Raw genomic sequence first — 24567 nt, 5'->3', positions numbered from 1 at the left:
GAAGAAATCTATGGAGGGGTTGGTCTCTATCACGAGAATCCAAAAAAGAATGATTTCTTCTGGAAAACTATTGATTATATCAGCCATGCTTCCTAATATCAAAAGAAATATAATAATATTTTGATCACTTTTATTTGATTTATTTGTAATTTATCATTCCAATAAATTTTAATTCATTAAATATCTATGACATCACATAATTTATTCAAATATTTTTTTAACGATTCTTAAAAATTATTTATTTATCCGAACACAATAAGACATTAACAACAGTGTCATCTTTATTTAGATTTTACTTCATAATATAAAAATTTGATTTGACGTTTTTATATTATCAAAGTTAAAGATAAAAAAAATAGAAACACTAATTTTTTGATGTTAAAATTTTTTATTATTTGTTAAATCAATTTCTTTTTACTTTATTTAATATTTTAAATTATTCCAACAAATAGTGTTGACTACTTACTATGAAGTACCGATCTTTATACACTCATGTAAATAAGTTAACTATTTCAATGATTGAGTGAAACTAATTTATCAGCATGTATACAATATAACTAATTTTTCAAAAAAAAAAAAGATAATTAACAATTAATTTTATACAACTAAATATAGTTTGTACCTGTGCAATGCATATTATTTTTCTAACTATTTAATATTTCATAATAAAAATATTTACATATTAACATATTAAATTGATCTAATGCGGAATCTGGGAAATACAATATAGAGATTCTCCAATGTTAAAGTAAATCAATCAGAATTTAAACAATATATTAACCATATTTGGTTAAGCTATGATAATCAAATATTATGTTTTAAAGATATTATATAATTAATTATTATACTATAATATTTTATATATACTAAATAATTAATTATCATATATATTAAAAGTATAACAATATTATTATATCGTAATTAAGGTATTAACCTATCAATATTTTAGAAATATTATCAAAATATTTGAGATATATGTGATAATATCTTGGGGTAGTAAGCGGTGAGTTGTTCCTATAATAAGAAACTGAAACAGAAACAGGTGTTAGGGTTTTGATTTTCCATACAAATCTGAAGAAAGTGTGTACACTTTTCATATTCTAAACCATGGCCGATTTAATCAGCAGTATTCCAGATGAAATCCTTTTATACATTTTATCTTTTCTTCCAACCAAACAAGTTGTTGCAACCAGTGTTCTCTCAAAGCGTTGGAACCCTCTTTGGCGTTCGGTTCCCTCTTTCGATTTCTCTATCGGTTATGAAAACCGCAAAGAGGCCTACGATCACTTTCACTCAGTGTCCTCTTTTCTGCGTTCGCGTGATAGAGATCAACCCCTTCTCAGATTTCGCCTCAATTATTTTTTCAACTGTTTTGATCCTACCATTCGTTATAGTTACAGAACAATTCGTCATACTGAAAGCATCATCAAGACACGGATTGAGGATGCAGTGAGTGGAAGTGCAAGAGTTCAACACCTCGACCTCAGTTTGGATCTATACATCGTCATGCCCTCTGTGGTGTTTACCTTCAAAACTCTTGTATTTCTGAAATTGGCCAATATGACAGTGGAAAATATCCCCTTTGTTGATTTTCCCATGGTTAAAATCTTGCATTTGAATCGTGTGCTCTTCTCAGAAGGTATAGATCTTTCACAGCTTCTCTCTGGGTGCCCTAATCTTGAGGATTTGGAAGTCAAAAGTATACTTATCAATGCTGAATTAAAGTTCAGCAGATTGTCCACCTTGGGCAACATGGCTGCAAAATTTGTTCCATTCGAAATCGTCAAGAATGTTAAAGTTTTGTGCACAGATTTGGTAATGCACGTGAGATTTGTTTGTTATTATACTTTCTATTCTTGAGGAGAAAAAGGCGTATTTGTGATGATATTGTTTTTGTATGCATCTCTTGCAGTTCCGTCAGCAAGATTGGATTTATGAGTTTCAGAATTTAGTTCAACTTAAATTGGATTACCTGTATATTCAGAACAATTGGGTTGAGTTCTTGGAAACGCTGAGGCGTTGTCCCAAGCTTCAAACTCTTGCAATTGGTTGTATTGGGAAGGTTTGATGATTTAAGCCTTAGAAGTATATGAATTTTCTTGTTATCTTTTCTTCAAACATTATTATTAATATAGTTTTATGATTGTTGTTAACAGATAAGTTTTGGTTCATCTGCGCAAGGCCATGAAGAAGCAGTGTTGCCAGACCCACAATCTGTTCCTGCATGCATCTTATCACACCTCAAAACCTGTAGTCTTGGATGTTACAGGGGTTCGATAGATGAGTTTCTATTTGCAGGATACATCATGGAGAATGCAAAATATTTAAGGACCATGAAAATCAAAATTTCCTCTTACAATGATAGGGAGAAACTAAATATGATAAGAGATTTATCTTCATGCAAGAGGAGTTCAGATACTTGTAAACTATCATTTGATAATTAGGGTTGAATAGTTAAGTTTTCTTTTTGTTTGTTTTTTCATTAGTATATATAGTAGATGTTGACATGTTTATCTATGAAAGTTTGTGACACATTATCCCTCTTGTCAAGAATTAATTGTTTATGAACACTCTGAGATTTAATCTTTGTAATCTGCAGTACGAATAGTATTCAGTGATAACGTTTCAAAATTTCAATTTAGAGGTAATTATTATCGAAATAAAAAAATATTATTCATCACGACAGTATTTATGCACTAAGTAAATCCATTATATTATATGGATTAATGAGGTTAACTACTTATTCTAACCGGTAAACTATTTTTTTGCAACAAAAAATTATATATTAATACACATTTCTGTTTATAAAACAAACTGGTACAAATAATTTTAATTTAACAAATGAAAAAAAAAATAGAGATCGTGGTAGTACACAAATAAATAAATTTAATATATTATTGCGACTTCAGCTCTTTACTGACCGGGTCTACTTCTAAAAAAGGAGTAACGAGTCTTAGAATCTTCTAAAATTAAAGCAATTCTCCAAATGTCCCAAGAGTTATTAAGAGGTGGAATTAGTTATTTTAATATAGTTTTATTCAATTTATTTGACATTTTAAGCGTGTTTTATAATAATATTTGACTTAACATTAAAACAAAAATGTGTCAAACAGTATAAACAACTCATACAATCCTGAAATGAGTAGGAAATATCAAATAAATTTAACAAAATTACATTAAAATGACTAATTTAACGTATTTTGAGAGATGAAAGACTAAATTGATCTAAACCTTCGAAATAGAGTAATTCCGATTTTTTATTTGACTTTTAGTTTCTCTCTTTCTGATGCCCTAAATCAGTAGGAGGTGACGAGCATGTTTATTTTTCCGCTGCCAAGTAGTGGCGCTGTCCGTACCACAACCATCGCAACCTGTGTGATGTTGGTATTTTTTTTCAATTCAGAAACCAAATTAGCTTCTCGCAATGTTCTTTCCACTAAATTAGAATTTTCTTATACATAAAAAAATCTATATTAATTAGAATCACAATGTTTTATCCTCTTATGTATATTATTTTTGATAAAAAATTAAATGAAGTCAATTTTTTCACTCTATCTATTAGATGTTTTATTGCTCTTTACCCATTATGTGTAACTATTATTAGTTGTTTCATATATGTGCATCGTTTTTCAAGATGTCACTGTTTACTATAACAGAAACATAGAACCATATTGGAATTCTATTCTCAAGCTTTTTTGGTTACAACAGCAATAAAAAAAAGGGTTCTTCTGCAATGGATTTCTTTACGCTGTTCATAGACCTTAGAATCCTAAAGAATGAACAGTATAAGCAGATATAATATCATCACGTTATAAAGGCTTACGATAATTTTTTTCATCTGCAAATAAACAATCTCCTCAGATGCATTACAAATTATACTTCATCTCATCGACTGAAATTCTTCATTATACCTTAACTAAATTCTTCAACTTTCAATAAAGATCAGTGCTTATTGCAGATGTAAAGGTTGAATTCTTGAAACAACACAATCTTAAAATTTCAAAGTGAGTCAAAAATTTCTGGACAAAATGGATAATGTGTGACAAAATTTCATTAGGTGAAGAAATGTAGATTAAAATGGTAAACATGTCTACATTCTTGCAGTTTCTAACGGAAAGACAAACAAAAGAAAATTTCACTAACTATTTAAATGAAAGTGTGCAAGAATCTGAGCTCTTATCGCATGAGGATAAATCTCTTATTATATCAAATTTCTTCTCATGGCTAGCATCACCGTCAGTGCAGATTTTCATGGTCCGTAGATATTTTGCATTCTCCAAAATATATCTTGCAAATAGAAACTCATCTACAGAACCACTGTAACTTTTAAGACAACATGTTTTAAGGTGTGATGAAATGCATGCCGGAACACTTTGTGGATATGGCCAAGCATATTCTCCAGAGCCTCCTAAAAATAATGCAGAAAAGAACTGATAACAACAAACATATAAAAATTATATTAATACTAATGTTAGAAGAAAAGATAACAAGGAAATTCATACTTGAAAAGCTTAAATAATTAAACCTTATAAATGCAAATGACAAGACTTTGAAGATTGGGACAATGCTTGAGCAATTTCAAGACCCAAAGCCAATCCTCGTTCGCCTGCAAATCCAATTCAAGTTGAACTAAATTTTGAAAGTCAAAATCCAGGTCCAGGTTCCGTTGATATACCTGCAAGAGATACAAAATGATATCAAAACATAAAAATCCCCCTTTTTTTTCCTTTGAGATAGAGAGTAATAAGAAACAAATCCCACATGCATTACCCAATTTAAGAGCAAAACTTCAACATCCTTGACAATTTCCAATGGAAGTAAGTTTTCATTGATGCTGGCTCTAACCAACTTGGTCAAACGGTTAAACTTTCCTTTAGTTTCACAAGCCAAACCCATGACTTCCAAGTCCTCAAGATTAGGACACCCAGAGAGAATCTGTGAAAGATCCAGATATCTTGGTAAACTAACAGAGTTCAAGTACAAGATTTTAAGCAAGGGCAAATCAACAGAGGAAAAATCTTCCACTGTTATCGAATTCAACTTGAGAACTACAAGAGATTTGCAGCTAAACACAGATGGCATTACAATGTCCCGATCACAATTAAGGTCGAGGTGTTGAACTCTTCCACTCACTGCAGCCGTAATCCATGTCTTGATACATATGGTTTGGTCAAGGGTAGAGTCAAATGTTAGGCAAAATCTATGGAGGGGTTGCTCTCTATCACGCGAAAGCAGAAAAGAGTCCACCAATTGAAGAAAATGAGTGCATGCCTCTTTGTATTTGTCATGATTGTAGTCGAAATGGAAAGAGGGAACTGAACGCCATAGAAGGATCCAGCGCTTGGAGAGAACACTGGTTGCAACTACCTCTTTGGTTGGAAGAGAAGATAAAATGTCACAAAGGATTGAGTCTGGCAAACTGCTGATCCTATCAGCCATGGTTGAGAATATCTGATTGGTACACAGCTGCTTCAGTTTCTTATAGAACAAATCCTTTGATAAGAATTTACTTTTTGCATTGGATTTGATGCGCATGCCATGAGAACCTAAGCCTTGGGAAGTGAAAAGAAACAACTAGGGTTGTATTTCCCAGCAGAGAAACCCGAACTCTTGTTCCCATATTCTGCATTTAAACAACTCATCTAATGATATTATTTATTAGTATAGTACCTGGTCTCAAATTGAAAAAATATTTGAGTTATATTTTAGACGTCGTTGAGGAAACAAAACAATTAATTTTTTTTTAAAAAAACAGTAAAAGTAATGTAAATATTAAATCATTTAATACTATCTCTTATTATTGGAGTTATGTTGTTATATATAATCTTCTAATAGTATGTTAAGTATTTGGTATGTTTTGGCAAAATTAATTTATAATTTTCATATTAGTTGCATAAAATTAAGTGCGTAGTTGGTAATTATCTTTTCTTTTTTAAAAATTAGTTATATTGTATGTTAAATATCGTATTGTATTGTATTATGCTAAATTAGTTTTATTTCAAGATTGAAATGAGGAATTTATTTAAATTAGAACTTCTCCAAAAAAAAATTAAACAAATCTATCATATAAAGATAAAGTTTCAAGAAGCATGGAGAAAAATTAAACTATGTATGGTAATCAAGGTCATATTAAACAAGATTGTTCTTTTTTTTTTAACTACGAAAGACAAGTTTGGAGAGAAGACGTAAGCAAACAAATATCATCAAAAGATAAAATCATGTAATACTACATGGGAAAGCAACACTTCCACCTCTTCAAGTAGTTCAATTAAAAATAAAGAAAAATAAATCGATCTTTGCTTGATGTCTAATACTGAGTAATGAGTAAAATTTATTTTTAAATTGTTAATAAATATTTGTGTTAAATAGTTTAGTAAAGTTTGTATTTGTTTAATAGAAGCTAACTTTATTTATTTTTAATATTCATATACATTTAAGTCGACATATGTTGAGCGGATGTTAACCATAAAAAAATGTTAGCATCAATTTAGTGATAATAATCTTATTTAATTTGAATATTTTATTTTATTAAGTTATCGTTACCCTATAGTGAACGTTAAATATAAAATAAAATTGAAATAAATAAAGATAATATTGATTTAATTAGCGGACACTAATCTTATATATTTTTAAATTTTATTTATTTAAGTTAGCTTTCGTTAAATGGATGCTAAATATTAAGAAAAAAAAACTAAAATAAACAACAAGGTAATTTGCTAATAGGTAAGATCCCTGGGCCTAGGTAATTATTACCTACAAATTTTTATCGTAAGTAATTCATAGTCAATTCACAATTTGTTTACAGATTTTATCTATTATCTACGGATCTCGGTTGAACCTTATTACATTTTTTTTCTAATAACATTAGTGCGGGATTAGTGGAGTAATCTCATTTATTTTATATATATATATATATATATATATATATATATATATATATATATATATATATATATATATTTAAGTTATAATTTGTGGGTTATAGGTTAAACTAAAGCCTATATATCTAGTTGTATGAGTATGGATTTTGAATTTTTCGATGAATCGAAGTCTATATTCATGATATAGGCTTTGCTTCTTTTGAAGCCTATACTCATAAGTATATGCTTCAGTTATTCTTGAACTGTTATCTAGAGTTACATAGATATTTTTAAAGATGTCAATGTGTCATTATAGACTTCAGTTTTATACAGAACAGAAGCCTCATCTAATGTTGTCAAGAGAGAAAGCATTCCACCATTGTCTTTGGTGTATTGAGTAGAGGCTCGGAAGGAGATTATTAAGACTCTGCTAGGTGTTCCAAACTCATAGTAACATAATCCTCCAAAGGTAGTTGTTAAGGTTTGATCAAATAATTGTGTTTGGTTGAATGAATTAGCTGTACATGAATTGCTTGATTTAAATATTTGAATTTAGTTCTTCTGCTTTCATTTTTTCAAATATACTAGCTTACCCTTTGTTTTGTGAATTTTTTTTCTTTTTTTTCCAGTATAGTCATGCATTAAACAAGAGAAGGGGATACTACACATGAGAAACCTAGAAGTGGTGAGGAATAGAGTAGCTGTGAGCAACTATAGTTGTGTTGCTTGTTTTATTACATGTTATTCCTCTATTTTTATTTTAAAAGCTTTTACTTTTCAAATATTTTATATTAATACTATTTGATGAATAATGTAATATATTTATATGGTCATACTTGTGTAGAAGAAAGGATGAAATACTCTGAATTAGTAAAAAGATTTAGGTTTTATTTTATTTTTGACCAAAAATGTTAAGTTGATTTACTAATTAAGTTTGTATTTTACCTTTTAACTTATTCCAATTCGAAGATCTTTATAGGGCAGATTAATAAATTTAAAGGCACTACTACAACAGAGAGTATTAATGAAGCCATTTCTCAATATTTGTGGCATGTAAATATGCTCTATTTTCTTAATTTTTTCAATTATAAACACAATTATACAACATTTTATAAACAATTATAAACACAATTATACAACATTTCAATAGCTCATCTGCAGAACCCTTGTAACCTTCAAGACAGCAGGTTTTGAGGTGTAATGAAATGCATGCAGGAACAGTTTCGGGGAATTGCCAAACTACTTCTTCATGGCCTTCATCGTCAGATGAATACAAAACCTGATAAAAACAATCATAAAACTATATTAATACTAATGTTTGAATAAACGACAACAACAAAAATCATACTTTGAATCATCAAACCTTATTAGGAATGTAAATGGCGAGAGTTTGAAGCTTTGGACAATGCTTAAGCACTTCCAAGACACCAAACCAATCCTTGCTATGTCCCAAAGTCAATTTAAGTTGAACTAAATTCTGAAACTCAAAATCCAGTTTTTGGTGATTTATCTGTAAGAGATACAAATTGATATCAAAACACTAGAAATCCCCCATTCTCTTAGAAATGGAAAGTAATAACAAAGAAATCTAACAGGCATTACCCAATCTATGAATAAAACTTCAACATCCTTAACAATTTCCAATGGAAAATGTTCATCAATGCTTGCCCTAACCAACTTGGGCAATCTGTTAAACTTTCCTTTAGTTTCACAGGATACATCCTTAGCTTCCAAGTCCTCAAGATTAGGACACGCAGAGAGAAGCTGCGAGAGATCTAAATCTCCTGATAAACTAACAGAAAACAAGTGCAAGATCTTAAGCAAGGGAAAATCAACAGAGGGAATATCTAGCACTCTTGTGAAGGCCAATTTGAGAACTACAAGAGTTTTGCAGCTAAACACCACAGATGGCAACACATTCATCGACATCAGACTAAAGTCCATATGTTGAACTCTACCACTCATTGCAGCATTGACCGAAGTCAGGATATCTGTAGGATCATAAACGTTAGAGAAACAACTGAAGCGAAATCTATGGATGGGTTGGTCTCTATTGCGAGAAAGCAAAAAAGAGTTCACCGACTCAAGAAAATCATAGTAGTCATTAAAGTCTTTGTCACAATCAAAGAGGTCTCCAACATAGTCGAAATGGAAAGAGGGAACTGAACGCCATAGATGGATCCAGCGCTTGGAGAGAACACTGGTTGCAACTACTTCTTTTGTTGGAAGAGAAGATAGAATGTCACAAAGGATTGAGTCTGGCAAACTGCTGATCCTATCAGCCAGAGAATATCTTATGTGAAGATAGCTGCTTCAGTTTCTTATAGAATAATCAAATCCTTTGATAAGAATTTACGTTTGCATTGGATTTGAGGCGCATGCCATGAGAACCTAAGCGTTGGGAAGTGAAACGAAACACCTAGGGTTGTATTTCCCATATTTTGAATTGAAACAACTTAAGTAATGGTATCACTTATCACCTATTAAACACTGCCACTGATATTACTCAATGAAAATAAATGCTCCTTTCAGTTTTTTTTTTACTGCACCAGTTTTGGTTCATGGTAATAATCATAAATACTCATAGATGTATCATAATAATCATGTTTTAAAAATTAGAATACCAAAAGTGTACACAGCTGTTTCAGTTTCTTATAAGAACAACTCACTGCTCAACGTATCAAATCATTTGAGAAGGCTTTAATTTGGCATTGGAATTGATGTGGATGCCATTTAGAACCTAAGCTTCGGAAGTGAAAGGAATAACCGACGGTTGTATTTCCCATATTCTGCATTGAAACAACTTGCGTGATTAAATACTTATCAATAATAACTAGTCTGAATACTTTCTTTTTTTAGTATTAGTTTATTAAATTAAAAGATCATTGCATATGTGAAGTTTTGATTACAATAACAACACAGAATTTTGAAACTTCAAAGTGTAACCAATTCTGGACAAACCCGATAATGTGTGGCACACTTTCATTTCGTGAAGAAAAGCAGATTAATTTGACAAACATGTCCACATTCTTGCAGTTACTAACAAAAAAGGCAAAGAAAAAGAAACATTCCTTAACTATTCAAATGAAAGTGTACAAATACTTCATGCATGAGGATAACTCTCTTGCCAAATCAAGTTTTTCTCCAAGAGTATTATTATCAGCATCACTGCCAGTGCAGATTTTCATTGTCCGCAGATATTTTGCATTCTTTAAAGGACAAATAAAGAAACATTTTCTTCTACGGCCTTAGAATATCAGAGGTGTACATAACTGCTTCAGTTTCTTATAGGAACAACTCACTATCTAACATATCAAATCCTTTGAGAAGAGTTTATTTTGCATTGAAATTGATGTCATGCCATGAGAACCTTTGGGAAGTGAAAGGAAAAATCTAGGGTTGTATTTCCCATATCCTGAATTGAAACGACTATACTGTGTTTTTTTAATATTAGCTTATTACTTTAAAAAATACATGAGTTATATTTTAGACGTTGAGGAAACAAACAGTGAATGTTTTAAAGAACGGTAAAAGTAGTGTAAATATTAAACCATTGAATAAGTTACTATCTCTTAATCAATTTAATAAATTACTAATTATATATAATCTTCTAATTGTTGGTGTCTCAAATATGAGGTATAATTGTAAAGTTGACAGTAACATTGATGTACTTGGTATATTTTCAGTAAAATTTATTTATAATTTCGATATTAGTTGTACAAAATTAAGTGCGTAGTTGTTAACTATCTTTTATGTTTCAAAAATTAGTTATATTGTATATTAAACATTGTATTGTATTGTATTATGATTATGATAAATAAGTCTAATTTAATGATTGAAATATGGAATTTATTTACATGACTGTACAAAAACTAGTACTTTCAATAGTAATTTATGAATATCATTAGTGCTCCTACATATATAATCTTATAATTGTTGGTGTGTGCAATATAAGGTATAATAGTATTAAAATTGACAATAAAATTGTTTTGTAATTTTTTTTGAAAAAATTAATTTGTAATACTATTTGAATATTAGTACTGTAACACTGTTAGGATATTATAATTGAATTCTGCAGTTTGGGGTTTAACATTAAGCCAATAACATTTTAAGAAGAATTTCTCAAATTTGAAGTTAAAAAAGTATTAATATATTTGAATAATTTATTTATTTCAATTATCTATTTTACCATTAATGAAAATTCATTTTTATATATGTCATTATATGCAAACGATTTATTTTTTTAATATATATACTTCTTTTGTAATTTTACTTTTTAACAAATCATATGTTTTAAATTAAAATAATTATCATACTAATTATCATTTTCTGAATGGCGCACATTTTTTTGTTGGCCCTATAGTTTAACAATATGATATGCTGATTAGAAATTGTGGTTAACATCATTAATCCATAAAATGTAAAGGATTACATTACCTTAAACATCATTTCTTAGTAGGTAAATGCTGTCTTAGCGAGTAATATTTTCTGATAATAAATACCTCAAAATTGATATATATTTAAGTTTTGTCATTAAAAATTATTGATACTTAATATTAATACTGCATAAACAATTCTGGTCAAAAGGAAAAAAAGTGTTTAAACTATCATTAGGTGAAGATAAATAGATTAATTTGATAAACATAACAACATTCTCACAACACTAAGGCACAAGACAACAACAAGAAGAAAGCAGCAGTTACTGCTCAAAACTTAACTATTCAAGTTTAAAACTATTCTGGCATGAGGATAAAACGGGAGCAAACTTTCATGGTCTGTAAATATTTTGCATTCTCCTCAATATACCTTTCAAATTGAAGCTCATATGCAGAAACCTTGAAACATTCAAGACAGCAGGTTTTGAGGTGTAATGAAATGCATGCAGGAACAGTTTCTGGGTATTGCCAAACTACTTCTTCATGGCCTTCATCATCAGAAAAATAAAAAAACTGATAAAAACAATCATAAAACTATATTAATACTAATGCTTCAATAAACGACAACAAAAAAAAAAAACATACTTTGAATCATCAAACCTGATTAGAAATGTAAATGGCGAGAGTTTGAAGCTTTGGGCAATGCTTGAGCACTTCCAAGACCCCAAACAAATCCTCGTTAAGTGCAAAACTCAATTTAAGTTGAACTAAATTCTGAAACTCAAAATCCAGGTTTGGGTGATATATCTGCAAGAGATACAAATTGATATATTATCTTATTCTCTTAGAAATAGAAAGTAATAACAAAGAAATCTAACAGGCATTACCCAATCTATGATTAAAACTTCAACATTCTTAATAATTTCCAATGGAAAATATTTATCGATGCTTGCTCTAACCAACTTGGGCAATCTGTTAAACTTTCCTTTAGTTTGGTTGGAAGAGAAGATAGAATGTGGCAAAGGATATCATCTGGAAAACTACTGATCATATCAACCATGGTTGGGAATAGTACTACTCAGTTGTTTCAGTTTCTTATAGGAATAGATAACTCAGGGCACAACATATCAAATCGTTTGAGAATAATTTATTTGTTGCATTGGAATATAGAAAAATGAAAAAAATAAAAATATGTCACATAAGATAATAAAAGAAAATTATTCAAATTAAATTGTTAAAAAATTATTTTTCTTTAAAAATTTGGATATGTGCCACACATAAATAACACAACGTTCTTGCATTTTAGAAAGCCACGTATCACAAAAATTAAAAGTAATAAAATTTTCTACTTTTAGTTAAATTTTTGTATGCTGCTTTTTGTGTTAGATAAAAAAATTTCGTACTTTGTATGATTTCATTTGTATATTATATAGATAGATGTGACATCTTTAGGTTTAATCTACTTTAGGATTTCTTTTCAATTTGACTTTAAATTTCGTAAATTTTATTTAATTAGGTTATTTTTGTTAATTCTGTCATATTAGTTAACAGAACCGTGTCCAACATGGACTGTTACTGTGATATGATGCATTGTTGAATGATGTGTAGGTTAAGGGTTAGAAATTGGTCAAAATTAGGTTTAGAATTTCATTGAAGATACCATAAATTATAAGAAATTACGATAATATATATTTATAAGAACAAATTTACATACAATATAAAGATAATATAACATTTTCATATAAAATAAAACATATTGATAATAAATTACAATAAACAAAGCATTAACATTTATATGAAAGTCAAAGGTAAATTATTATAGGTATAATTACTAATTTGGTACCCTTATTTTTTGGTTAAGTTTAATTTAGTACCTATACTTTTGGTTTCTTCAATTTAGTATCCAAATTATTTAAAAAGATTCAATTTGGTCATCTCCGTTAAGTTGACATTAACACCGTGTCCGTACAGGACACGTGTCAAGCCATGAAATTTTTATTTTTTTTATTTTTTTTAAAGTTTTTTTTTTCAAAAAATTTAAAAATTGTCACGTGTCAGTTTATCATCGTGCCACGTGACAGCTTACATTCATGACACGTGGCAGTGGTAATAATTGTATTCAATTTAGTACCCCAATTTAAATTTTTAATTCAATTTAGTACCCTATTTTTTTAAAATGATTTAATCTCGTCCTTTTTAATTTGAGACCAAATTAGTAATTAAGTTTAATTATAACTTATATATACATGATAAAATAATTGTTTTGAATTTATACATCAAATTGCTACACCTAAATATTCAAATTATTTTATTTTTTGCAAGTGTAAAAAATTTCATGTGTAAAAAATTATAAAGGTTAAAATATAAAAAAATAAAATAATTGAAGTATTTAGGTGAAATAATTTGATGTATATATTAGAAAAAGTTATTGTAACATATATAAATAAGTTGTAATTAAGCTTATTTACTAATTTGGTCTCAAATTGGAGAGGACGAAATTGGATCATTTTAAAAAAATTGGATACTAAATTGAACCAAAAATTTAGACTAGGGTACTAAATTGAAAACAACTATTACCATTGCCATGTGTCATGATTGTAAGCTGCACGTGGCACGATGATAAACTGACACATGGCAGTTTTTAAAATTTTAAAAAAAAATATATTTTTTTAAAAATAAAAAATAAAAATAAAAATTTCATGGCTTGACACGTGTCTTGTACGGACACGATGTTAACTCCAACTTAACGGAGATGACCAAATTGAATCTCTTTAGATAATTGGGTACTAAATTGAACAAACCAAAAGTTTTGGTACCAAATTGAACTTAACAAAAAATTAGGGTACCAAATCGGTAATTATACCATTATTATAATATAAATAACTGAATGAATTAAAATAAAAATAATCGATAATATAATTCTTAACAATATACAAATATTATAAATATAATCATTTCATTTTCTTTAAATTAAAATTAAAAAATTACACCTCACAAAACCGAATTTTACTATTTTGAACAAATCCATTCTTTAAATTAATGACCATAAACTTTTCATTGGTCAAATTTCCAAGGCTTAAATATGGTCCTATTTTTGTTGTTTTTATTCAATTTGGTCCCTATTTTCGTTTTGTGTTTAATTAGGTTTTCATTTTCTTTAAATTGTGGTCAATTTGGTCCTTTACACTAATGGTGTTTAAATAGTTAACGTTTTTTAACAGTACATGTCATGTCACGTGTCAGTTCCTGGTTTTTTTAATTTTTTAATTTTTTTCTAAATTAAAATTTTTTTAATTTAAAAAAAATTACGTGTCAAGTCACAATTGTGCCACGTGTCAATGCTAGTGCCACATGTCAGTTTGTGATAGTATTATTTTTTTTGTTCAATTTAGTCCATATATTTGTTATTTTTGTTCAATTCTGCTAGTTATTGATACTCAAATAGAGGAAAATGGTTAGATGTGAGAATAGTAGGAGGTCTTGTCATGAGAATGACTTCATCTTTCTTATGACATAAAGAACTAACCCTGTGTGTGGTAGCTCGGGGAGAGCACCTCAAGAGAGTAAGTTGTATCACCACAGGTGCAAGACTTCACTAATCTGACTCTATAGTACGTATCCGCAGTGGCGGATCTTGACTAAGATTTCTGGGGGAGCCAAAATATTATACCTAGAATTTATATATTTAATATTTTTGTCACTCATTCACTTAAAATTAATACATAATTTAATAGTTATAACTATAACAGAAAATACACATATCTAAATGATTGTCATTCGTTTTTTCATATTTTTTAACTTATCAAATAATTGAATCATAACTACATTTTTCAGCTATTTTTTTTCCAATGTAAATAATCATATTATATGTAAAATATTCATTTTCCATTTTACTAATGTGCACATATCAATTCAAAAGTCATCACAAACTTTCACTTATGCGATGAGCAACCTTATTGTCTTGTCCTCATCTTACCTTTTTTTTTTTTATCAATTTTAAAAATTGAATTTATTCTTTTATTTTTTATCAATATACCTATCTATAAAACAAGTTTAGGACCAATTTCTTTTATTATAATATAATAAAAAATTGAGAGACATAATTACTAAAAAAAAGTATGATGATCGAGTTACAATTAAAAATCCTCTATAAAAAATCACATAATACATTACTTGCTCTTCTATATTCATAAAAAATGGATATACAAAAGGGTAATGAGATAAAAAAAATGGCTAAATATTAAACAATTATTGCACTACCAAGTGAGACAAAATAAATAATAAGTTTCTGTTTAACTTTTTTTTATTCAATAATAGAAGAAAGAAGAAATCAGGTAAGGATGAGAGATGAGTACAATACGTAAAAGAACTCAAAAAACAATGTGAAGAGAAAATAAAAATTATCTTAACAATTTTATTTTATTATATTCAATTTTATATTGTACTATTTATTAACATTAAATGTTGTACTTTATAAAAGAAATAAAAAATACCTAATTTAATTTTCATTAATTTTCGATACACTATTATCTAATTTAATGAAATAATTATAATTTAAAAAATATAATTTAAAAGTTCTAAGAGTATATAATTTAAAAAAATTTTAAAAAGTAGGAGGGGGTTCGTGGCCCCGCCTGCCCCATTGTGGCTCCGCCGCTGCCTATCCGGATAAATCGAGTCTAGTTGGATTGAATTAAATATGTTCTATGGAGTTTGTGCGAATAAATGAAAAGTTTTGTATGTGCAAAAAGGAAATAGTATTTCATTATAACTGAAATATTTTATGTAGTTAGCCTACCGTCTTTGTTTTTCTGTCTATTTGTTGTTGTCTTCCTCCTTTGCTATGGTTACTATTATGAAAATTATCAACTACGCACTTAATTTTATACAATTAATATGACAATTATAAATTTATTTTGCCAAAAACATACCAAATACTTCACAGAATATATATATATATATATATATATATATATATAACAACATAACTCCAATAATAAGAGATAGTATTAAATGATTTGATATTTACATTACTTTTACTGTTTTTAAAAAAAAAAATTAAAAGTTTTGTTTCCTCAACGATGTCTATAACTCAAATATTTTTTTTCAATTTATAAGAATATTTACACTACTTTTTTCTATTTGAGACCAGGTACTACTAATAAATAATATCATTACATGAGATGTTTCAATTCAGAATATGGGAATTACAAGAGTTCGGGTTTTCCTGCTGGGAAATACAACCCTAGGTGTTTCGTTTCACTTCCCAAGGCTTAGGTTCTCATGGCATGCGCATCAAATCCAATGCAAAAGTAAATTCTTATCAAAGGATTTGATACCTTAGTCAGTGAGTTGTTCTATAAGAAACTGAAGCAGCTATGTAACCTTGAGCTATTCTCAACCATGGCTGATAGGATCAGCAGTTTGCCGGACTCAATCCTGTGTGACATTCTATCTTCTCTTCCAACAAAAGAAGTAGTTGCAACCAGTGTTCTCTCCAAGCGCTGGATCCATCTATGGCGTTCAGTTCCCTCTTTCTATTTCGACTACAATCCCATATACTCCTGTGATTATGACAAATACAAAGAGGCATACACTCATTTTCTTCAATCGGTGGACTCTTTTCTGCTTTCGCGTGATAGAGAGCAACCCCTCCATAGATTTCGCCTCACATTTCACTGTACCCTTGAACACACCCTATCTATCAAGACATGGATTACGGCTGCAGTGAGTGGAAGAGTTCGACACCTCGACATCTATTGTCATCGGGGCATTGTCATGCCAACTGTGTTTAGCTGCAAAACTCTTGTAGTTCTCAAGTTGAATTTGATAACAGTGGAAGATTTTTCCTTTGCTGATTTACCCTTGCTTAAAATCTTGTACTTGAACTCTGTTAGTTTACCAAGATATCTGGATCTTTCACAGATTCTCTCTGGGTGTCCTAATCTTGAGGACTTGGAAGTCATGGATTTGGCTTGCGAAACTAAAGGAAAGTTTAACCGTTTGACAAAGTTGGTTAGAGCCAGCATCCATGAAATCTTACTTCCACTGGAAATTTTCAAGGATGTTGAAGTTTTGTTCTTCGATGGGGTAATGCATGTGAGATTTGTTTCTTATTACTCTCCATTTCGAAGGAAAAAAAGGATTTCTTATGTTTTGATATCATTTTGTATGTCTTGCAGATGTATCAACGGAACGTGGACCTGGATTTTGACTTTCAAAATTTAGTTCAACTTGAATTGGTTTTGCATGCGAACGAGGATTGGCTTCGGGTCTTGAAAGTGCTCGAACATTGTCCCAAACTTCAAAGTCTTGTCATTTGCGTTTTTAAGGTTTAATGATTTAAGCTTTTCAAGTATGAATTTCCTTATTATCTTTTCTTCAAACATAAGTATTAATATAGTTTTTATTTTTGTTGTTTTCAGATCTTTCTTCCAATATTTTTAGCAGGCTATGAACAATATGCTTGGCCATATCCACAAACTGTTCCTGCGTGCATTTCATCACACCTTAAAACCTGTTGTCTCAAAAAGTATAGTGGTTCTATAGATGAGTTTCAATTTGCAAGATATATTTTGGAGAATGCGAAATATCTACGTACCATGAAAATATGCAGTATTGGGGAAAAAATTGATATGATAAGAGAGTTATCCTCATGCATGAAGAGCTCAAATACTTGTACACTTGATTTTGAATAGTGCAGGATTGTTTCTTTTTGTTTGTCTTTTTGTTGGTAACTGCAAGTATGTGGACATGTTTGTCAATTAGTCAAGTCTACTTTTCTTCACCAAATGAAAGTTTGTCACAATTTATCGGTTTTTGTTGTCTTGTTAATGAAAATTTATTGTCGTTTTTGGAATTCAAAGTTCATATTTGTAATATCTAATGATCTTCATTAAATTAGGAAAGGAATATTGAAGAATTTCCGTGGAAGACAGTAATTTGTAATCAATGTGATAATATTTTTTATTTGCCGATGAAGAAAAATTTATCATAAGCATTTATAAAGCGGAAGATATTATATGGATTCTTGCTTGTACTTTTCATTCTAGAGGATTTTAAATTGTATATGAACAATGAATCAATGTGAAGATATTCTTTGCACACCTCTTCACCGCCATCGCTCTCACACACCTTCAATCCCCTCAGGTCCTTCATCGGTCACCACGGAATCGCTAGCTTTGCCAAATCCAATGACCACATCGTTCCACAAAGTGATCTGCATACTCTCGAGTCTAAGAACAGTGCGATTAGAAGAAGCCCGCCTCTAGGCGACATAGCGATTCCTAGCATTGAGCCATCGATCTCCGGAAGCCATGTTCGTTGTGGAAACCAATCGATGAAACACATGGTTCATGATCAATGAATCTACTCTGGATCCAAGACACTTCCAGGAGAGGCAATATTTTTTTTATTTGGGTTCTTTTGATATTACTAATTATATGTATTCTTATTTTATAATTGTTGGTGTGCAATATTTTTTTATTAACAAAAGTAAATATATTAAATAAGGGTAATTGTAGTATATTTGTTAGACCTAGGTTATGATAGGGAATTTGAACAAAACACAAAAGTCACAGAGGATATGATATTAACGGGGCAAGCGCGGTTAATATTGTTGAATAAGTATTTGTCATATATATATATATATATATATATATATATATATATATATATATACGTTATATATGTATTAGTTATATAGGTACCTGTATATTTCTTTTAAAATTTACGAATATTTGTGAGTATTTATAAAAATAAATTTAATATTTAATAACATATTTTAACTATAAATTTAAATAAAATTACAATATATAACATTTATAAATTTTATTATTACTTAGTTCAATTTAATTTTCGAATTGTTTAAAAGAGTTCAATTTAATTTTCTTTATTAGATTGGAGTTAACACTGTATCCATACAGAACAAGTGTCAAGATGTGAAAATTTTTAATTTTTTTTCTAAAAATTTATAATTTGTCACATGTTAGGTTACTCGTGTCACATGGCAGTTTACAGTCGTAACACGTGACAATGATAATAGTTATTTTCAATTTAGGTCCTCTATTTAAAGTTTTGGTTCAATTTAGTACACATATTATTTAAAACCGATCCAATTTTATTTTTTCTAATTTAAGATCAAATTAGTCAATAAATTTAATTATAACTTATATATACATGTTAAATTTTTTGTTTTTTAATTTATACATCAAATCATTACACTTAAATATTCAAATTATTTTATTTTTTACATTAAATTTTAGTGATAAAAAATGTTATACTTATATAAAACAATATAGTTATCCACTTTTTTTTTTTTCAAAATAGAATAACATTGTCTCTCTCCAATTCAAGACCAAATCTATTATTTGTATAAATGTTATACTAATATTTTTTTATTAAAAATAATTTTTAACATATTATATTATTGTATATTATTAACCCATATTTTGTCAATGTGAGCACTAAATTTTAATATAAATATTACTACTTAATTTTTTAAAAATATTTATATTTAATTAGTTTTAATCTTATAAAAAATATATTATAAAAATATATTTCAATTATTAAAAAAATCCTAACAAAATTGAATTAAAGACACAAGTAAGAACTAAATTGAAATAATGATATACAGATAGGGATTAAATTGAAATCAGAACAATGACATTTGGTATACGTGTGTCACGTGTCACAATAGGAACTTGACACGTGGCAATAAAAAACTTTTGTAAAAAAAATTAAAAAATATAAAAAATCAGAGAGTGACACATGGCGTGTCATTAACCGCGTTAATTATTTTGTCCAAAACAACCTAATTGAAGCACTTTTCAAAAATAGGGACGCAATTGACATTTTTTCAACAACGAGTACCAAATTAACATACCCCTACTAAAATGAGTACCATCCATATCCAAGTAATTAAACCAAATATCAAATACAGCTGGAACATTGGCTACTACATTAGGGAACATTTGTAACTGGATATTTTGTTGAGCTAGTAAGTTTCTTCCTAACAATTCTGTTGAATTAGATTAGTTTCTTTTTTTTTTTTTATTTTAAAGTTTGTTATAATAAATGTTGAACTCGTGTAAATAATGAATAGTAGGATTGGGATGTAGAATTTTTTTTTGTAATAAATAAGTAAATAAAGAATAATTTTAAATAAAATAGATAATTAAAATATTGGTTATCATATGAATGAAAAATAATTAATAAATATTTTAGAATTTTTAAAAATTTAAAATATATTTTAAACATTTTTTTGACAATTTTTACTTATTAAAGTATGATATATTTTGTAGTGATTTTTAACTATCAAATTATGATATATTTTTTGACAAATTTAGATACCAATATACAAAGTAAAAGATTATTGATAACTAAAATAGTTATTATAAATAAAAAATTATAATTGGTGTCTAAATTTATTTCTAAATTTAGCTATCAGGGTCTTAGCTACCAAAGGAGATTGGTTACTAAACATTAGTTACTAAGTTTTTTTTACCAAATAAATTAGTCTCTAATCAATTAGTGATAAATGTAATGACCAATTATAAATTAATGTAGTGACCAATTATAAATTTTTAATCATAATAATAACTATTTTAGTAATCAATAATTTTAAATTTTTAAATTGGTATCTAAATTTTTAACAACTTTTGATCATTAAAATTACTTATTAATGGGACATTTTCTTTTAGTGAATAAGAATGAATTTTATATCGATTTTTAGCCGCTACTATTTTCCTTGTTTACAACAATATCGACGTTTAAAATATTTTTGACAACAATAATTGTTTTTGACTTGTGTAGTTTTGACGGTTATTTTAATAGTCAAAAATTTAAATTGTGATGATTTCACTCCTAAAATTTGTATTTTAAACTTCACAACTATATTTTTTTTGCAGTGATAGTTTATGTATTAAGAAAACCATTTCTTAGAAACAGAATAAAAAATAAAAAAGGTATAAAAATAATTAAACAACAACAGGAAAGAATAAAATTATATAGATACTAGCGAACACACAAGCGCTGTCGCGCATGTGTATTTGCATTTTTTAATTTTCAAGAAATTAGAGATTAATAACAAATATAAAATTTTTAAAATAGTTGTTAAATATAAATTAAAAAAAAAGATATGTAAAAAAAAATTTAAATAATTATTTAAGACAAAAGAGAGGAATGATTAAAAGAAAAATAAGATATTGTAAAAAGAAAAATGATTAAAAGTAAATTATTTATAAAATAATTAATTTTTAAAATAACTAAAGATAAAACGGGTATTATGAAATGTGGACATAAAAAGAGGAATCCTCTTTATTGTTATAGATGTAAAAAGAAAATTTAAATAATGATTTAAGTCAAAAGAGAAGAATGATTAAAAGAAAAATAAGATATGTAAAAAGAAAAATGATTAAAAGTAAATCATTTATAAAATAATTAATTTTTAAAATAACTAAGGGTAAAACGGGTATTATGAAATGTAGACACAAAAAGAGGAATCTCTATAAAATAGATATAGATTTATAACAATATATAAAGAGGATGATTCCCCCTATTTTTTTCATATTTCATAATATCAATTTTATCCTTTAAAATATAATTATTTATTAATTTTTTTAAAATTAATGGTTATTTTTACTTATTTTCTATAAAATTGTTTTTCTTTTTTTCTTCTTTTTTTAATTCATCAACAATTAATTTCTCTATTCATTTCACTTTATTTTTAATAAATATAAATTTATTTTACATATTGACTTAATAACATTATACTATTATCACATATTAACACTATTAACATATTATCATTCATATCTAAAAAAAAATGTATGCACACATACGCTATTGTGCCTGGGCACTAGTATATATTAAAAGGTGTTATTTTGAAAAGGTTTTGTTAGTTTAAAATTTAGTTATATATCCCAAAATTGGTGTATTTTGAATATTTTGCTCATCGTAAAAAGAAGTTTGAATTCCATAAACATTACAAAATTTTGAAACTTCAGAGTGCTCCTAAACAGTTCTGGACAATAAAAATGATGAAGGGTCCTCTGATTAGGTGAAGAAAGCAGAATAATTTGATAAACCTGTACACATTCTTGCAGTTTCTCACATAAACACAAACAAAAAGAAACAATTCTCCTTAACTATTTAATTGAGAGTGTACAGGTATTTGAGCTCTTCATGCATGAGGATAATTCTTTTATCATATAAAGTATTTTGTCATCAGTAACATTACTCTCAGGGCAGATTTGAATTTTCATGGTGCGTAAATATTTTGCATTCTGCAGAATATATCTTGCAAACTGAATCTCATCGATAGACCCCTCGTAAATTCCAAAATCACAGGTTTTAAGGTACATTGAAATGCACTGTGGGATCGGTTGTAGGCCTGGCAAAACTGCTCCTTCATCATTTTTCTGATAACAACAATCATAGAATAATCATAGAGTTATATTAATGGTAATATTTGAAGAAAATAATATAAAAACAAAACTCATACCTGAAAAAGCTCAAATCGGTAAGACTTAAAAATGCCGAGCACAAGATTTTGAAGCTTGGGACAATGCCTTAGCACTTCCAATACCTCAAGCCATTCTTTCCTATACACAAAATTTATTTCTAATTGAACTAAATTCTCTAAATCAAAACCGAGTTTCAGTGGACAAAGCTGCAAGAGATCGAAAATAATGTCAAAACATCGTAAATCTTTTTTTTTTTCTCTTTTTAATAGAAAATAGAAAGTAGGCTTAAATAGTCATTTGATCCTAATTTTGGCCAAACTTTTCCAATTTGGTCCTACTTTTAAAATTGTTTTCAATTTGATATTACATTTCCTTAATTTCATTCAATTAGACAATCTTAAATCACAAAATTAAACAAACCCTACCTCCGCGATGAAGATATGCAAATCCTCCGAGACAAAATCTTCACATAATGAAAAACAATCTTTGATGGTGGGTCACACAAAACCTCTAAAATCTCAAATTCAAAGAAATTCTCAAATTCTAATCAATCCCTAAACCTAATTCGACAAATTATAAACCCTAAAACTCTCTAATTAAAATTAGAAGGTCAGCATAGTAAAATAACGGTTACATCATTGAAGAGAGTGTTCCATGTCACTATTGATCACGTTGCTTTAACTATTTAGACAGGATTAAGAAAAAGAATCTAATAAAATAAAATTAATGAAATGTAAGACCAAATTGAAAACAATTTTAAAATGAGGACTAAACTGAAAAGAATTGATCAAAACTATGATCAAATGACTATTTAAATCTAGAAAGTAAAAACAAGCAAATATCAGGAGCATTACCGGATATATGATCAAATCTTCAACATTTTGAACAATTTCCAATGGAAACAAATGTCCAAGAGTCCTGACTCTGACCAATTTGGGCAATCGGTTGAACTTTACTTTAGAAGGATCAAAATTTATATTCTTGACTTCCAAGTCCTCAACATTAGGACTCCCAGAAAGAAGCAGCGAAAGACCTACATCTTCTGAAAACAAAACAGTATTCAAATGCAAGATTTTGAGCAAGGGCAAATCGACGCAGGAAATATCTTTCACTGTTACATAGCCCAATTTGAGAACCACAAGAGTTTTGCATCTGAACACCATCGAAGGCATGACAATCTTCTGATCCAGATTGAGGTCGAGGTGTTGAACCCTATTTCTTCCAGTCACTGCATACTCGATCCATTCCTCAATCCATGTCGAGATCGAGGTCTTGATGCCTACAGTGTTCATAAGAAACGTAGAGCCACATCTGAGGCGAAATTTGTGGAGGGATCGGTTTGAATCACGCGAAAGCAGAAAAGAAAACACTGAGTGAAAAAAGTGATAGCAGTCTTCTATGTGGTTTTTGTCATAATCCATACGGTAGGAGAAATCGAAGGAGGGAACCGAACGAAAAAGAAGGTTCCAGCGTTTGGAGAGAACGGTGGTTGCAACAACTTGTTTTGTGGGAAGAAAAGATAAAATGTATAAAAGGATATCATCTGGAATACTACTGATCATGTCAGCCATGGTTTACGATACCAGGATTGAAGACACTTGCTTCAGCTTTTTATAGAAATAATTCACTGCTCAAAATATTATAAAATATCTTCGATATAATATATCTATAGTTAATATATAATAAGATAATAGCTACTTATTATATTATTAGATTTTAAGAATGTTAAATTTTGTGATATGATAGTTAGTTATATAATATCTGTGAAAATAATACTTCACTATATTTTAGTTATCAAATTTGTTTATCTATAATTTTGGAACTTTATAATTACAATATTCTAGGGGAGAGGATCTTACATAAATG

At 28.5% G+C, this 24567-nt stretch overlaps 5 protein-coding genes across 5 annotated transcripts; 2 read left to right on the top strand and 3 right to left on the bottom strand.

The window, feature by feature from the left end:
• The first annotated feature begins 1107 nt into the window (after positions 1–1107).
• On the top strand, positions 1108–2444 carry LOC114180927 (putative F-box/FBD/LRR-repeat protein At5g62970). Its single transcript, XM_028067222.2, has 4 exons — positions 1108–1824; positions 1922–2051; positions 2087–2113; positions 2176–2444. The coding sequence occupies exons 1-4, from the start codon at positions 1108–1110 to the stop codon at positions 2442–2444; spliced, it is 1143 nt and encodes a 380-aa protein (XP_027923023.2).
• Positions 2445–4142: 1698 nt separating this feature from the next.
• On the bottom strand, positions 4143–5439 carry LOC114180925 (F-box/FBD/LRR-repeat protein At4g00160-like). The gene is made up of 3 exons (XM_028067219.2): positions 4771–5439; positions 4526–4675; positions 4143–4430 (listed from the first exon to the last, which is right to left on the bottom strand). Exons 1-3 carry the CDS (start codon positions 5437–5439, stop codon positions 4143–4145), a joined length of 1107 nt encoding a protein of 368 aa, XP_027923020.2.
• Positions 5440–7941: 2502 nt separating this feature from the next.
• LOC114180924 (F-box protein At4g09920-like) lies at positions 7942–12120 on the bottom strand. Its single transcript, XM_085672096.1, has 6 exons — positions 12115–12120; positions 11897–12043; positions 11667–11809; positions 8463–9168; positions 8224–8370; positions 7942–8160 (listed from the first exon to the last, which is right to left on the bottom strand). Exons 1-6 carry the CDS (start codon positions 12118–12120, stop codon positions 7942–7944), a joined length of 1368 nt encoding a protein of 455 aa, XP_085528222.1.
• A 4519-nt stretch (positions 12121–16639) lies between these two features.
• On the top strand, positions 16640–17934 carry LOC114180923 (F-box protein At4g09920-like). Its single transcript, XM_028067217.2, has 3 exons — positions 16640–17326; positions 17419–17568; positions 17662–17934. The coding sequence occupies exons 1-3, from the start codon at positions 16640–16642 to the stop codon at positions 17932–17934; spliced, it is 1110 nt and encodes a 369-aa protein (XP_027923018.2).
• A 4449-nt stretch (positions 17935–22383) lies between these two features.
• Positions 22384–24272, bottom strand: LOC114180922 (F-box/FBD/LRR-repeat protein At4g26340-like). The gene is made up of 3 exons (XM_028067216.2): positions 23556–24272; positions 22740–22907; positions 22384–22656 (listed from the first exon to the last, which is right to left on the bottom strand). Exons 1-3 carry the CDS (start codon positions 24270–24272, stop codon positions 22384–22386), a joined length of 1158 nt encoding a protein of 385 aa, XP_027923017.2.
• Positions 24273–24567: the final 295 nt, after the last annotated feature.

This window comes from Vigna unguiculata, chromosome 4 (assembly GCF_037176805.1).
Source record: "Vigna unguiculata cultivar grain cowpea cultivar isolate G323 ecotype 2 chromosome 4, ASM3717680v1, whole genome shotgun sequence".
Lineage (NCBI taxonomy): Eukaryota > Viridiplantae > Streptophyta > Magnoliopsida > Fabales > Fabaceae > Vigna > Vigna unguiculata.
Note: the sequence above shows the minus strand (reverse complement) of the source record. Positions and strands in the feature narration are given on the sequence as shown.